Source organism: Crocodylus siamensis, chromosome 4 (genome assembly GCF_052110815.1).
Source record: "Crocodylus siamensis isolate JL-2025a chromosome 4, ASM5211081v1, whole genome shotgun sequence".
NCBI classification, from domain to species: domain Eukaryota; kingdom Metazoa; phylum Chordata; order Crocodylia; family Crocodylidae; genus Crocodylus; species Crocodylus siamensis.
The window spans coordinates 203,303,054-203,320,288 of NC_143398.1; the positions used below are offsets into that span (position 1 = coordinate 203,303,054).

The following is a 17,235-nucleotide window of genomic DNA, read 5'->3' on the forward strand; positions in this document are numbered from 1 at the left end:
TTGATGGCCCCCTAAAAACCATACCCTCAAATCAGACCGATGAAATTAGCTGCTGTGTAAATTGTGTGTCTGAGTGGTTCATTATCTAATCACCGTCAGAACCACAGTGATAAAGTAGATTGAAACAGGGAAAAGGTCTGCCACATGATTTCAGGCCTTTTTTCTAAATCCTGTTTCCCTTGGAAACCCTAATAATGTGGTTCAGAACTTCAAGATTCTTTGTCTAGAACTTCGTATCAGGTTTTTTTAATACACAAAACTTGTGACCAATGAGAGTGCTGGGATAAGATTTTCCCCTCCATTTTTTCACTGTTATCATGTGTTTTAAAATATCTAAATATTTTAAATTGGGCCACCATGTTTACTGCTAATGGCTAAGATATTAATCTAATGGCTCCAATTTTCAGAAAAGTGTGGACTAGAGGACCCAATAAATCTTTATATATATTTTTAACTCTTATGTTTCTAATACATTGTTGTGAATGTTACTTTTTTTTCAGTTTTGTGTTAATGCTTAAGTGCTCTTCTTTTCTAGGGGCATTTGAAGATGATGATATCACTCACATTGAAGGAAGTGTAGATCCTGTTCGTGACATTGAAATAATACACGATGAACTTAGGCTTAAAGATGAGGAAATGATCGTGCCAATTATTGACAAACTAGAAAAAGTAGCAGTGAGAGGAGGAGACAAGAAATTAAAACCTGAATATGTAAGTAAACAGTGTGCTATCAGTTATCTTGTTTATTAATTTGTACTTGGATGCAACAGTGTGTTTTTGTTTTGTGTTCACCTACATTTTTTGAACATGACCAGTATTTCCAAATGGATTTTAAAGTGACTGCTGATCCACTTGTAAAAATCATTAGAATTGTATTGTATTTTCTGTTAATTACTTAGGGTCACATTGATAAAGTTAACGAAAGTTCTAAAATTTGCTCCTATTAGTTAATCTCCAGTATAGCGATGTTGAGATCCATCTGTAATGTCTTGCCTGTGGTTGAAAGCTAATTTGGATTATGGTAGAGTATGAATTTTAAGTGCAGTAGCTATTTCTTGATAACTCTGTATGGATACTTCTGTTCCTGAATAGCTCCATTTGTAGGAATCCCTAATATATACTGTAGATGCTATGAATTTTGGTATCAACTAAAAATATTTTTTGGCTGTCTTGATATATTGAACTCAGAAGTGTGACTCAGCTTTTGTGCTCTCTTAGGGAATGTGAAAAAGAATTGCTAGTTGAAATTAGTCATACATTTAGAATAAACATGCAAAAAGCAATTTAAATAGGCTTAACTACAAGTATTCTAGTGGGTTGAATTATTTCTTTTATAGATTGGATATATGTCACTTCCATATGAACATCAAAAAGTTGTTTGTTTATCTATATTTATCCACCACTTACTATTTGAAGACTGTTACATTTTACAGCGGTGGTCTTAGCATATTACTTTTTATTATAAACATTAATATATTCAAGCATATTTTGGAATCATGATAAGCAAACCAAAAAAAGAATATATGTGCTTAACAGCAGCTGTCAGAGCTGCAAAAAACACCAAACTCTCATGGTTTCTGAAATTACAGGAGATGAGGAGGAACATTATGGTATCAAATTTTGTGAGCATTTCCTCAGGGGGGAGGGCAGGGGGTGTGCATGGAATCAGTATGGGTAAATATATCATATCTGTTTCCAGTTAGTAACGGGTTAGGGACAGGAGAAAACAAAAAAGTTCTAGCATCTGGAGCCAGAAGAGGAAAAAGCAAAAAAAACCCTCATGTATCCTGCTGACAGTTAAACAAGTAATTAATTTTTGGCCTTGGCTGATATTTCTCAAAGAAAAGTGATAAGAAGCCCCCCCTCTCTATGTTACATGTATCACAATATTACTGGATTAATTGAGCAATTAACTTAGATCAGCTACACTTGCAAATTAACTATCACACCATAAAAAAGTCCAACCAAAATGCTCAATAACTTTTATAGTCAGTTTCTATCCAGCTTTCATTTTCATGGGTGGCTGGGTCTCCCACTGTAGCTGCAAGTCAAACAGCTGAGGGAACTTTCAGCCTCAGCAATTCCCCACAACTGCCAGGATAGAGAATGCTGCAGCTTGATGGGACTTCCCCTCCCAGCAGTACCCCACAGGTGTAGAACTCTTGGTACTAGCAGTATCCAATAGTTGCAGGGACTGAGAGTCCTGCAACTGGTGGACTTTGGGTCCCAGCAGTGCCCCACAGCTGCTGGAGCCAGGACTCTTGGTCCCAACAGCCATGAGGCACTGTCAGGACCCAATGTCTGCAGCTACAGGCAGTCCTCGACTTGCAAAGTTTTGCACTTACAATGTTTATAAATTGACACCGTTTCAACTTTCTGATGTCAGTTTTGACTTTATGATGCTTGATCTGACGCCACACCAACGAACAAGTTTGCTGCATCACCCATCTCCCTAGAGAACATCTGTCCAAACTTCCTTGGACAGTTTTCTTTAAGAAAGCAGACAAGACTCCAGAAGAACCTGCAGCCAAGGCTCCTGAGAAGACTCCAGCCAAGAGCCCTTCAAAAAGTCCAGCAAAATCACCTCAAAGAAGTCCTTCCAAATCCACATGATTGCTATTTACAATATAAAGATATTAATGTAGCTATATTACTCATCTATAATTGAGTACAAAATTCTGGGTTATTTTTGGTGAAAATAGGGTATCAGGCCTTGGTTCAGGAACCAATCCCCCATTTATAACATTGTTCTTATGGGAAAATCGGTTCTGAGTTACGATGTTTTGACTTAAGACGTGGTTTTCAGGAACCAATTGTGTCGTAAGTCAGAGGACTGCCTGTATAGGACTCTCAGTTCTGGCACCTTTGGGGTGCTGTCATAGCTGTGAGTCCTCATCAGCTAGGGGCTCACAGCTGCTGGAGCTTTCTACTTGCCAGTGCAGGGAGAGCCTAGGATGGCAATTCCAGGTTCTCCTTGTACCGGCAATAAGGCATGATAGTTTCTGATGCTGGATCCTACAATTTCACATCCTGCTGTGCAAATGTGGGTTGTGTGGATCATGCATTAGATCCTATCATGCCTTTACCTGAACCAGAACCTATCAAGCCTAGAGGGGCCCTGGCATGAATAACATTTATCTTTTGTTTCCTGTCTTATCTCCATATTAAGCTGAGGGTAGCTTTATTGATAAGCTGTATTGGCATTTGGATTATTTGTGTAATATTATGGTACCAACTGCATCAGATAAAAGAAATACTTCCTTTCTTGATGGAAACATTGGACCACCAGTGTGGTCTTTGAAGGCTTACTTATAGTGTAAAAACTTGCTTGAGGCAGGTTTGTGTTAAAATCCTAACTGATTTAATTCAGTCTACACTTGCTTAGTAATATATGCAGTGTTATTGACCTTAATGTCAAATGAAAAGTCATCTCAACCTAAATGAATCCATAGTTAGTGTTTTCCACTCTGTTTTATGCTACAGATTCTCAACTGGCATCCAGATGGCTTGTCATTGCCACCTGTAAATAGGATACCATTCTCCTTTGTAGGAATTGACCTGACTTATTAACCATTGTAAAATTCAGCCTTTTGCCTTTGTAGCTTCACACCAAGGCCTAAAGTCTCTTGCTGGGTCAGAAGCTGAGATTTGCTTCTGCTATAAACTGCCAAAACTAAAATGTTTAGTCCAGGTCTTAGGATGATCTTATTTTCTTTCCTTGCTTTACTCAGAATTGCCCTTATGAATGTAGCGGGAATATTCTTGTCCATTTTCTTGAGCATGCTAGTATGAACCTGTGCAGAGTATCATGGGTCACCACATCTTATGCATCTCCTGTATTAAGACTGAGGAAATGTTTACTACTAGCTGTATGCCTCTCTCTCCTGTTGAATAAAACTGAGAAACCTCTACACAGAATGACTGATGTCAGCTGTGTACAGCTAACAGGTACTCCAGTAAGAGAATACTATTATTCTGTTTCATGACAGAGTTGCTCTTTTTTATAGCTAAATTAATTTCGCTTCTAATTAAACTTACAAAACTTCAAACAAATAAGTCTCAAATCTAAGAAAGTAATGAGTTAAAATATTAAATCCAGATATTAAATTATAAAGGGATTTAAGGAGGATTTTGGTTCATAATAAGCCTGTAGTATGCAGAGCACACACCTCTGTGTGTGCAGTATAAATTATAGATTCCTGTAAATACATTGTTGTGAACAAAAGCAAAAAGACCTTTTCCACCTTTTAAACCCTGATTATTCACCAGTCTACTCCTAATCAGCCTTATAGGCCAGTCACCAGAACAGATAGATAGTGAGGGTCTGCAAATCTCAAGGCAAAACAGTAGGACTGGTGCTATGGTTAGGACTGTAACTTCTCTCTTCCTTTCCCAGATGCTAAAGAGGGATGGTCCTGGTCATACATTTACCAGGTTATGATGAGCTTCAGTTTTTATCCTTTAACATTTTCTGTGTATTGAAGAGCATTTAGACCCTTTGCATGTGCTCAGTGTACAAAAATTTGGGCACAATGACGGACTTGTCACTCTAGTTAAGGGAGAAATAAGGAGCTGGATTGGGGAAATGCAAAGAAAAAAGCTGAAGTAGAACAACCCAGCAAAGTCAACCTGCCTCATGACTTGCAAATATTACTGATAGGGTAAATTATCTTTTATTTGTCAACTACAAATTAAAACAGTATTGGGTGTTTATTTGTGTTTTTTCTGTACGTTCCTAGTTTGTTCCATTTTGAATTGTCCATTTCCATGTGAGGTGGGAGAAAGGTACCTATGGAACATAATGTGTAATGTTGTCACCATGTGGATTATATGGCTTCATACATGCTACAGTGTCCTGGCTCTCCTGTTTGAGTATACAAAACTTAAACTCTGTACTAACATTTCTTATTAAGAATAGGTTTTAAAACTGGCTACATGTATAAGAAGGAAAATGTTTGATTTGCAACTTTCATTTCATTACCTGCAATTGTGAATCTCCCATCCTTTTCGAGAAGTGAATCATGTAACAGAAAATAGGCCAGGTAGGCTTATCTGACTTTTCAGTTATATCTTTTATAGATATTTCCATCTCTTCAGGGGAATGGATCCAAAATTAAGAGAAAACAAAATGGCTTTAGCAGTTACTTTAACTGGTGGTATTCTGTAAAGTTCTGGTCTCTCTTCCTTCTCATTCCTGTTTTTATCCAGTGGGGCCACCTCTCTTTCAGAGAAATTCAGAGGATTTTCTCTATATTTAATTTTCCCAAGAGAACAGGTGGATTGCAAAAATTTTGAATGACTACAGTTCAATCAAATATAAATACTCACTTATTCTACCTTCATTTCCTTTACCTTGTGCTCTCTTTCCCTCTGAACAAAAGGATGTGTAGCTACAATAATATCTTCCTCACTTTTCTTTCTTTCCTTTTCTAAAGTGCTTTGAGATCTATTGATGAAAAGACATGAAAAGTTAAGGAAAGAAGAGGAGGAGGACACGGAAGAAAAGAAACAAAATTTAGAAATAGCATTCATGCTTAAGGGCAAGCATATTTTCCCATTGATATTTAATCTAATAATAATGTACTAAAAGTTTGCTACTTAAAAAAAAATATTCTGCCTGTGATCTTTGTACAAACTTTTGACATCAATGGGAGTTCACTTTGGGTTGAAGAGAGAGTATAAAACTGATCTGTGGTCCATAGTTGAAAGTAGAATTTGTCTTTTCTGTGGATGCGAGTAGGACTTCCCTGCTTTGCAAAATCATGTCTATTGTGGCGGTGGCCTTTTTTGGATAGAAACTTTAAATCTCCAAACACTTGAAAAAAATAATGCCTGACAGATGAGAGAGGGCAGGTGTGATGAACCACAGTATATCCAACTGCCTACACATTAATTTATATAATCTAACCTCTCCCATTTTAAACCATTTCTCATCTCAAAATCCAGATTGATTACAGTTGGTAGGTTCAGCTTCTGTGTAGTGAGCTATGTGGCAGAAAGCCACCTTGGTTTCTCCCCAAAATCTCTGCCCTGTGACAATGTGATCAAGATGGGCCAGCACAGAGGATTCACACCTCAGCCTGTCTCTTTGGGTAGCCTGAGCTGGCTGCATTCCTGAGGGAGGGGGGAAACCTGCTCCCTCTGCCTACATGACTGGCATCAGTTACCTGGGTGAGGGGTTTCTACCTGGTGAGCTGGAATCTGCCCAGTGACAGATGATGTATTTCAAATTGGTTGGCTGATAGCCAACTGGGGCTGACCTCCACTGGACCAGGTGAATGAGGTCACGGGGGCTATATAAGTTAGGACGGGCTAGGAGACGGTCTCTCTTCAGCCATGAGGTGAAGCAGCAGCCATGCGGGGGACACAGAGAAGCCTTACCATCTGAAACTAGCTCTCTCTCACCCCAAAACTCATGAGCAAGGAACTGCCTGCCTCCAAAGGGAAACTTCACCTGCCTTTGGAAGATGCTTGTGAGTAAGCTGCTCAATCTGATTAGATATTTAGCTGGCAGTAACACAGATGCGTAATCAAAAGGCTACCTCAGGCACACTGTTTGCTCTTTAGGATTTCTAAGATATTGCTCAATCCTGTACCCTAGTTTATTGATTACAAGGGGTAGGGTAAAGTTCTCCTTTTTGACTGGTGTGGGAGACTTATTGAGGGGTGGGTCTAAATTATGCCTAAGAGACCCCTTAGGTCTGTGGACTAAGGGAGACTTTACTTTTTGCCCCCTGACTTGGGGAAGTGCCCCAAGTGCCTGTACTGGGTCAAGTACCTGTCGGACTATTAGGCCTGTGTTTCCCCGAGGACACAGGGCCGAGACAGTCCCTTCTTGGGGTGGTGGCTGCGACGTTACCCCCAGACTAGCGAGTGTGCTCCGGGAGAGGGGTTGGCTGAGCATAAGGCGCCCCTAGGGAGGCATTTGGAGCCTGGAAGGTGGGCGGGCGCAGGGAGGTGGGCGGCTCAACGCAGGAGTGCCCCCTACTGGCCCGCCACAAGCTAGTTTTGATGTTGAATAAGGTATTAACTGTTCTTGAAGTCTCTTTGGAAAATGTTTTCTTGATGGCCTGTCAGCAGAAAAAGTAGCCAACTTCTGTTATGGAGACATTAGTGAAATCATTTTGAAGTCCTGCTTAAAAATCGGTGGTGGATCATGGCCCAAGATCAGCATCACATAATGTTGGTATGGATTTGGAACAGGTTCCTTTTACATACATTTTTGTGTTCTCTCTGTATCCTTACAGTGATACTTGTGTAGTTTTCTAGTTTTCCAGGGAAACTGTGTTCTTTCTGAATCGGTCTCTTTTTAGTTGTTGAAGTTAAAAACTTCCAAATGACGAGTGGTGATATTTTCATGCATGCTGTCTCTCAGACACTTTTGTATTTACATGTATCAAAGTATTTTAGGAATCATTTCAAAAACATTTAAAGTAATTCTGGTTGAAGTTTCACCAGTTAATTTGTTTTGTAAATGGCATCATATAGACATATTGGAGAGAAATCAAGTAATTACCCAGTAAGAGAGATGTCACAGTGTGTCATTTTTGGGAAAGAACTCTTGGAATAAACTCTTTATTAAGTGTATCAACTTCTTCCACTTCAATTTTTTTTAAATTGGCTATCTATAAATATGTGAATTTAGTGTTTAACATTGTTGTTTCTGGAAAAAAAAGGCTCCTATATATTTATAATGGGTACAAGAGAATCTGTGTGTTTCTCATGCTACCCGACCAGTGTGCCTTTGCTCTTTATCATGTAGATGACATTCAGAGGATCTGTCTCTGTAACTCATTTAATTCTTGGTGTTTTTTGGACCTTGGCAGTTTCAGCAAATAAATATCTGTGGCAAAGGAATTAGTTTGTGCATTTTATCAGTAGAATGTAACTAGTTCTGTTTATACAGGTTTATTATTTAGTGGCGGGAAGGCAGTGACATTAAGTTAGTATCAATATCTGATAGATTTGTATTCCTGTCTTGGTTGGTAAAGTGATCTTTTCACCTCTATCTGAGCCATCTATACTCCCAGGATATAGTTTAGCATCTTTACAATAAAGTGAAGACTTGAAGTTGAACGTCACTTTTTGAAATAAAAGAAAATCCATTGATGCTTTGAAGAAAGCAGCTGAAGATCTTTTAAATCAGCGTTTTTGATTGACATGAGTGACAGGGTAAATGTATAAATGTCAAGAAATATAGATTATAGGCTACATGGCTTTGGATGAATCTTCATTTCTACTCTTTGACTTGCTTATTTTGTAATAAACAAATTTGTCCCGAAGCCTCAGGTAGAAGATTAAAAATTCTGCAATAATCTAGATAATTAAAATTTAGATAATAAAAACGATCTATCTGCATTGTGGTTATATTATTTTAGGTTGTCCTCTGTAAATTATAGACTCAGAGAAGAATATGGCTCCAAGAGACCATCTAGAGGTCGTCTGGTCCAGTCCCACCCCTTCAAAGCAGGATCATTCCTACTAAATTATCACAGCCAAGTGTATACCTAAACTGTACTTAATCCCTGCCAGGGACAGGGATTCCACACTGTTTCAAGGTAACCTGTTCCAAAATGTGACCACCGTCCGACTTAGAAAGTTCTTCTTAGTATCTAACTTCAGTCTCTCTTGTTTCAGTTTGAGGCCACTCCTTTCCCAGTGTTCTTTTCCCCTCTGGACACAGAGAAGAGAGGATTGTCAGTTTCTTTATAATGCTCTGTTTTGTATTTGAAGACCTCTATATTGTCCTTTTTTTGTTACTTTCCCCTCGTTGCTTTTTTGCCAGACTAAACAACCCCAGCTCTTCCCATCTTCCTTATGCCATATTCTCTACACCATGTTCTCGACAACCTTGACTTGTAAGATGTTGGCATGCAAGGAGCAGATGGCAGGTGAACCAGGAGGGGCCTGATCCTTGTTGTGGCAGTGGAGCCCCACCGTCCACCTCGAGGGGCACATGCTAAGCAAAATGCCTTCTCATGCTACACTCTGCCCCAGTTGAATGGCTAGGCTAGGGTTTGCCTAGCCCTGCTCTAGACTTTTGATAATTTCAGTTGCTTTCCATTAGACTCTTTTGAATTTATCTATTTCTTTCCTGAAGTGTGATGCCCAAGGCTGGATACAGTACACCAGCTGAGGCGCCACTGTTGTTAAATAGAGCAAAAGAATCACTTCCTATCACTTGCATAGGATGTTTAATACATCCCAGTATTCTGTTAGTTTGGTTTACAGAAATATTACACAGACTCCTATTTATGTATTCTAACCCCTAGGTCCTTTTCCTACAGTACTGGAGGCTGACTGCTGCTCCTCTTTTTGAATTTGTACATTTGATTGTTCCAGTTCAAGTGCAGTATTTGCAGGGTTGTTGGTTGCATCTGTGGTGGTCTAAGGTCATAGGCACACAAGGTTCTTTTGGTTAGATGTGTATCTTTTATTAGACCAACTAAAATAGTTGGGAAAAAAGGTCTTTGCAAGCTTTTGGGCATGAACACTCTTCTTCAGGCATTGGGAGACTCTGCAAGTCATTAACGAAGCTAACTGGACCTAGGACAGGCACTTGGGGAATTTCACTTGATACCTCCTCCCACTTTGACTAGATATGACTAGATATGAACCTTCTTCTCTTTACCAGAATAAACTTGATCCAAACAGGATGATGAACATTTCTTCCCATAATACTCTGAAAAATGGAATGTTGCTGATCTCTAACCTCGTATGCGTTCTGTGGTTTCCATTGATGGATCAAAAAATTGTCTATGACAGAAGTTATCAGTTAGAATTTTCAGAAGTTTCTTAATTGTTTTCCAGACTTAATTTTTATTCATTCCTTTAGTCTTATTTTGTTGGCTTAGTTCTTCCCACTCAAGAAGGTGGGGGGAGGACCAAAAGCGGGGAAAAGTCTTGTATGTACTTTATTAACATGCTTTTTGCCAATAGCTTTTCTTTTGTAATTAGTAGCGTAAGCAGTAAATCATAGGGCTTCAAGAAAATATTTCTATTACTGATGCATGTAATTATACCTAAAATCTTTAGTGGATTGTTTACTTTGCTTAATGTGATTATTTAGAGGAAATTAGAGTTCTTTCTAAGGAACACTTTGAAATTTACCAGAAAAATATTTGTGACAGATGTTTATAAATGATTTGGTGTTAATGCTTTGGGTCGAGTGCATATTGTAACTTCCTTTGCTGTATCAGTGTGCATACAAAAGTTTGCTTAACTAGCCTGTGCCAAGGCTAATCTTTCCTATTAAAACTTATTTATGACTTTTGCAAAAAAACTTGGTTAAGAGTATGTTATAAATATGAAAGGATTTTTTTGGTACTTTTACTGAACAAACTGCTTGGTTGAGATAAAGTTAGACAAGCTTTCAAATGCAAGGCATTCTTCATTGAGTGTTTTTTAAGTTGTGGATTTTCCATTTTAAGTGGTGGATTTTGATTTCTATGTTTTGATAGTGTAGGAGATCTGTAGCCATGATGGTCCAAGAATTATGCAATGAGCAATAATTTTTTTGTGATTATTTTTTTATTCAGTTAGTCCAGAATAACATAAAATATAACCTTTATTTCAGGGAAGTTTTAAGTTCTGTGTTATCCAAGAGGTCAAATCGGAAGATCATAATTGGTCTTTTTGCCTTAACCTGTAAATTTTTATGAATGCTGATATCTGACTGCCCTGTTAGCTAGTTACACCATAATTAATCTTTTTATGAACAGATGGACACCCATTCTGGAATGAGAATATATCCTTTTCTTGATTAATCTACTTCAAAAGTAAATTAACTTAATTAGGAAAAGCATTCCTATTCTGGAGGAAGCATCCATAGAGTTACTCTAAAATAATTCCATGGGCAGATAAGGCCAAGGATGAATAAGACTTCTTTAGAAAGGAGGGGTATGATTTCATTTTGTTTGGTTTTATCCCAGTGAAGTTTGTCTGTATCCCAAATTTTAGGGAATGATAGTACTGAAAATCTCTCTCTCTCAATGTATAGCTTTCCTTTTCACATTATGCATCTGCCTTTTCCTTTGAAAAGCTACAGGCATGGTTAGCACAAATGAATTTCCATAACTGTAGACTTCTCCAGGACTTGCAGGGTTTGTCTACACTAGAGAATTTTTGGAATAAACACAAATGGAGCCACCTTGGATGCTTTGTAATGTTTTGCTGATGTATTTAATGGTACTATAATTGTTTTGGGTCTCAGTGCTGGTACAGGTGCTGCCTTGTACCAGTTCTGTTGTTTACAGTTGAATGGAAGAATTGATGGCACTGGTATTGACACCTCCCATTGCAGTCCCATAATTCTTTTTGTTCACCCTTAAATGATAGCTCAGAACACTCCCATGCTTGCTAACATAGTACTTTTGACATGTTTTATTCTTCCTGGCACCCACTTGCTATAATATGTTAAACATAAAACATAATTGAAGTAATACTGCCTTTTCAAATGACAATTTTTCAGTTAGTGTTTTATAAGAAAATTTCTTCAAAAATTGTGTTAAATTTTTGTATGGGTCAGTCTTCTCTGCCTTAAAACCAGACGCAATTTTTAAAAAAAGATAAGGCAGCTGTGCCTTGAATTGGATGAAAGGTTCCACAAGAACAACCACAACTGGAAGAAATATCGTGTTGCCCAATTAAACCAGTTTGTATTATTGGACTGCTACACTGAAACAATTCAGAAGTGTGCAGTTTAGTAAGTATGCAGGTGTTTCATCTGATTTTGAAACAATATAGTCCACTGTCAGAATCTGCCACTTGCCATGCCCCTGCTCCGTCTGGCCACTCCTCCCCCCTCCCGCCCTGCTCTGTGTCTGGCTGCTCACCCCCCTGGGGTGAGCACTTACTAAGCGGGGTGGGGTGGGGCTGGGGTTACACCTATTAAAACAGGTTGAAAACCCCTGTCGTAGACCATAAGATTTCTTTAAATTTAATTCTCATTTCAGACTAGTAGCTATGAGTATAACTCTTAGAAAAATGTCTAATCTTGAACCGAGCTTTCAAACCATGGAGAATCCTCTATACTCCTAAGTAGCTGCTTCTTCTCTGAACTCTCTTTAGTTCTTTATTCTTCTTCTTCTTGCAGAGTGGATACCACAACTGGACATACTGTTCCAGTAATGGCCACAACAGTGCCAAATACAGCAATAATAGAACCTTTTTATTCCTACTTAATATTCTCCTGTTTATACATTGAAAGATCACAATTAGCCTGTTTGGTCTGTGGAGTGTGGAAATGCATGTTCAACTGATTATCTGCTCTGACCCCAAAGTTACTGCTCTCCAAGATGGAGTTCCCTATAATGTAATTATGGTATATCCTTTATTTTTATTTTTATGTTCAGATGTATGGCATTATCAAAGCACATTTTGTTTGCCTGTGCCTCAGATTCTTAACCAGGATGCTGCAGGATCATTTTAAAGATGTTGCAGGATGATGCCCAATATATACACAAACATAATTCACTACATGCAATTTACAAGATTAAACCTGTAGATTTGAAGTAGGAATCCAGTGTCAAAAGCATTCTGGCCTGCTTTGGTCTTTCTGAGTTCTTTGCAACAGAAGAATTGCCCTATTATTTTTATGTAGTCAAAAAACAAGTGAAAGCCAACAGCTGGCATTTTCGAAGGGATGTCTTGAGTCTAAAAAGGTTGAGAACCACTGGGCCAGCTTAACTAACAAGCTATATCACTATGTACCAGTGAAAAATCTTCATTATTTATCATTTCTCCAGTAAGTTCAATGGTTATGTTTCTCTTCCTGATCTCTTATAAACTCTATCTGCAGACTGTGGAAGGACTGCATTTAGACTTCCAAATATAAAGTGAATAATCTTTACAACTACTAACTTACATTTTATTAAAAATAAAAACTTCAATTCTGTAGAAATTAATTGCATGCCCTTCCAGTTTAGAACAGAAAGCTTCTGATTTACTTGTGCTAGGTAGGCAAGCAAATTTTTCAAACCTTGGTTATTTAGTCCTAGATGCTGTACAGAATATTTGGCAAAGTGACATATTACTACTTTCATTCACCCAAAGTATTTAATGGCCTTTAATGAGTATGTACACATTTTTCTTCTTCCCTGTGTCAGTATCTGAAATTCCCTGAGCTAGTAGACATAACTTGACTGTATTTATTTGTTGTCCTCTAAACTGCCAGGATTTCCTGGGTTCACCCTTAGTGCTACAGAGGTAACAGACTCCAGAGGGCACCATCACAAGTTAAAGAGACAAATGGGCAATCTTTAGTTTGTCAGATATGGTTGGCTATGTAAGTTGTAAAAAATATGTTCAGAAAGTGTTGCTAAAAATTGTCATATTATTTGACTTTTTCATGGTAGTTCTTGTATTTCCTCTTACTTTACCGTGTGTGGGCAGTGTTGACTTTTAGCGTTTCTTACCCAGACAAGAAATGAGTTCGTTAAGCAGGCAGAAACAGGTCATTTCTCTGGTGAAAGAATGGCATCGAAGTAAAGAATGGGATTGACCATTCCTGATGTAACGAGTCAGATCATCTCTTTTTGTATTTTAGTTTAGGCCAGTGCTAACACCTAGGTTGATGATTAGATATTTGTGAATGAATGAACCTCTGTCACATAAGATAACAGGTAAATTAACATTCTTTTTCTTAAGTCTAAATAGAAGCCGCAAATAAAACTAGACAACAAATAATGTAAAATTTTAAATAAAACATAAAAAAAACTTGTTTGTTTGCTTTTTTGACTTTGTTTTATTTTACCCCAGAACAGAGGCAGCTGCTGCATGAGAAATATGCAGCAGTAGTTGCCTTTGTTCTTATTGTCATTCGTGAATCAAATCAGGTCTCATTTAAGTCTGACTCTGACATAGATGTCAGCAAACCTTAGTTCATCTCCTCTTCTTTAATTTTTCAGGCTACCTGTTTTAAATTCTACTGACAAACTGTCTCAGGATTGTAGTAGAGAAAAAAATATTTGTCTGGTTTAGAGGATTTATTTCCAAATTCTTCCCTTTCTTCTTTTCCCTTTCACCCCACCAAGAAAAAAAATCCTGAGATCAGACAGATGTTAGTTTTTAGTTTAATTTTTGTGTGTCTTTTCTAAAGAGAAGTTGTCTGATACTTAGTTAATTTCTGTTTACAGATGATAAATAAGCTGGAAATTATGCAGCTATATATGCTTTACGAAATTCTGGTTAACAAAGTGAAAATTTACAGACAATTGTGAGCAGAGCTTGCAATTAAGTATTATTGTAGGGCAGCAATTGTGGATTTGGCTGCCTAAAGTTAGGCACCTAAATCTTAACAGCTTGAAAACTTAGATTCTTATAGGTGTCAACATGGATTTACATGTCAGTCCAAAGCAGTCAAGTTAGAGGAAAAGTTTGTATTACTGTCCTGCATATGTTATCTCTTTAAAACTACAGCTCTTACATAATTTTGTGTGGCATCTATAGAATATACTTAACAGAGAGGACAGACATTTCTTGTTGCATCTGTGTTGAAGTTCTCTGGAGGTTCTAAGCCACCTAACTGTCCTTGTCCTTTTATGTCTTCTGCTGGGATAATTAGGGGCTAAATCAGAAATATACCTGGGCATATCAATTTTGATATATTCACCCTTTTATACAGACAACTTCAGAAATATAACTAATTGGCCCCAAAAGACTGGAGTATGGTTATAAGAAAAATACTACATTCAAAGAACTCTAATTACAATGTAATTCCTTTCAAATCCTTTATCTCCATTTTGAGTGTCCTTTATTAATGTAATATAATGTATTGCTACTGGAGAAATTTATAATGTCAAAAGCCCTTTTCTTGGGGCTTTTAAGGATATCCAAACTTATTTTAAAATCTGAAAAATTATGCAAAATTCCTTCACTAGTTAGCAAGATTGGTTGAAAATGTCGTATTTCTTAAAATGAAACAAAAGCTGAGAATAGCACTCTACATTTAAAATGTACATGCAAGTATTATTACTTCCTTTATCTGTTTTTATTGATTAATGGGGGGAGAAAAGCACATAGGGTTAAAGATAAGATGGTACCACTGTTTTCTTCTTCATGTGTAATCTTGTTGCATGTCTCTACATAAGCTGTTCTGGCCACTCATCATAGTAACCAGCTGGGCCATTTCACCTGCTGGAGCCATTAAAGAGGACTCTCTCCCCCTAGATTAATCCCCTCCGACATTAGTTTTTTTGCTCTGACAACTGGAGCAGGCATTCAGAATTTGCAGGTGGCCAGTGTGACGCACATAATTGCCTACAATTTTAGGCAATGAATAAAAATGGTCTACATTACTTGTCAAAGGTTGTATATGCAGTGCCAAGTGAGATCTATGGGAAGCCTTTTAGGGTTTAAAGAACAGTTAATAGCAAGGCTGCACAGTGCTTTTTTAATCATAATGCATTTGTAATATAGCACTTTGATCTTCTCCTTGTAGGAAATGGTGTTATATTAGCCACTTTTTAACATTTATGAGTGAAATTCAGTTATAGAAGAGTAAAAGTGATTATTCTTAGTCAGAACATGTTAGATTTCATTAAAAGTTTTCAGTGTGCCCCTTCCTTGTTAAAATCTGTGGGGAGTCCTGTTCCTGGAGGGTTTCAAATCAGGATCTGAGGATTTAGAAGAGCTTTTTCCTTGTTTTTTCCCTAAAGCATCTGCAAGACTGGGAAGAGAAGGTATACTAAATAGTGAGGCTGTTTATATCTGTTTTATAAATATGTTTACCCTACATATCAGTAAGAATAAATAGTTATGGATCACAAAACATTGAAGGAGTTAAATATTTGTATGCTAAATATTTTAATTCTAAATTGTGTCAATGATAACTTTCGAGAAATATATTATTTAAAGCATGACCATAAATTATCTACCACAAAAATAGATGACTCTGAAATGCACTACTCCTATAAGAGCCAAGTTTGACCTTTCAGACCCAAGAGCCTTTTATTAACACCTGCCTGTAAGGAGAACCTTGCCACACGCAGCTTTCAGATTCAGAACCATAAAACTGATGAGGAAAGGCTTGAAGGGTTCAGTTTGTGTCACTTGCTGTTTGCCGTTTCCATTTCACAGATGATTAATCTTTCTGTGAAGAAAGGCCAGAGAAACAAAGCACATTGGGCTCTTCCTGCAGTTACTCCTTCTGAATGCACACTAGCTTGCTAACTAAAAGGCCTTTAGATTTCCTGCAGAGAGAGATGTTCTGAAAGTGAATGCAGCTGGTTGGAGGTCACCAGTGCAAGGCTCTTGCCATTGTGTAATGGAGGCTTTGGCAGGTTTCATTTTTGGGGGGAGGGAGAAGGTGTTGGCAAAAAATTAATGCAGAATAAAAAGGGCTTTGGCCAGTTGAATTAATTTCTTGAAGGGTGGATCATCAATAATAGGCTCAGTTTCTTTTGCTAACAATTTAAAAAATATACTCACTCTGTATTTTCCCACCCATTCCCGTTTCTTAATAGCATGTTTATAGTGTATGTGGTCTTATCCGCTGGATACTGAAATGTTGCGTCTTACTGAGTTGGAAAAGCAGTCTAAAATGTGCTGGATTTTTACATGTTTTATGAGCTCTACTAATTTTTTGATGAAGAAGGAACCTACTGAAAATACTATAATTAACAAGTTAAATGCATAGGATTTTTTTTTTTGGTATTAACACTCAGTGTGCCTTTTAGTGCATATAGAATTATAATATGTTTTTTTTGACTTCTCAGATAAAAAATGTAAATATATTTGCTTGGCTGTGTTTAAAAGTTATTACCTAATTTTTAATTTGATTGTACGTTCTTTGTTTTGGTATCAAAATATCTTGTTTACGGAAAATAATTGTCTGGTATCCAGCTGAGTTTCTTCTTCTTCATCTACTTTAATGATTTTGTTTTTCTTAATCCTGTATAGGACATAATGTGCAAAATCAAAACCTGGGTAATAGATGAAAAGAAGCCTGTCCGCTTCTATCATGATTGGAATGACAAAGAGGTAGGTAGGCTATAAATGCTTCCCCATTCTTTGACTCTTAACATTGCTACCTGCTTCTGGCTGTCTTTGCTAAAAATGCATAAAAAGAATCCATGATGCTTAAAGTGTATTGTTTATTAGTAGGTTTTATGTTTATTGAAGTATAATGTTGATATTTAAATAATCATTTGCATTCTTAAATACAGAGAATAAAAAGAAACTGAGTTATAAACTATTGTTTAGCTCAAGTTACTGTAACTTCTGTTTTTAAAATTC

At 37.3% G+C, this 17,235-nt stretch overlaps 1 protein-coding gene across 2 annotated transcripts in view; it reads left to right on the forward strand.

Moving 5' to 3' along the window:
- The window catches only part of OLA1 (Obg like ATPase 1), a 176,762-nt gene that overhangs the window by 96,510 nt on the left and 63,017 nt on the right, over nucleotides 1-17,235 (forward strand). For both annotated transcript variants that reach the window (XM_090045451.1, XM_090045450.1), the window contains exons 5-6: nucleotides 536-711; nucleotides 16,900-16,980. In XM_090045451.1, the coding sequence (XP_089901577.1) occupies nucleotides 536-711; nucleotides 16,900-16,980 (257 nt within the window). The remainder of the gene's footprint in view (nucleotides 1-535; nucleotides 712-16,899; nucleotides 16,981-17,235) is intronic.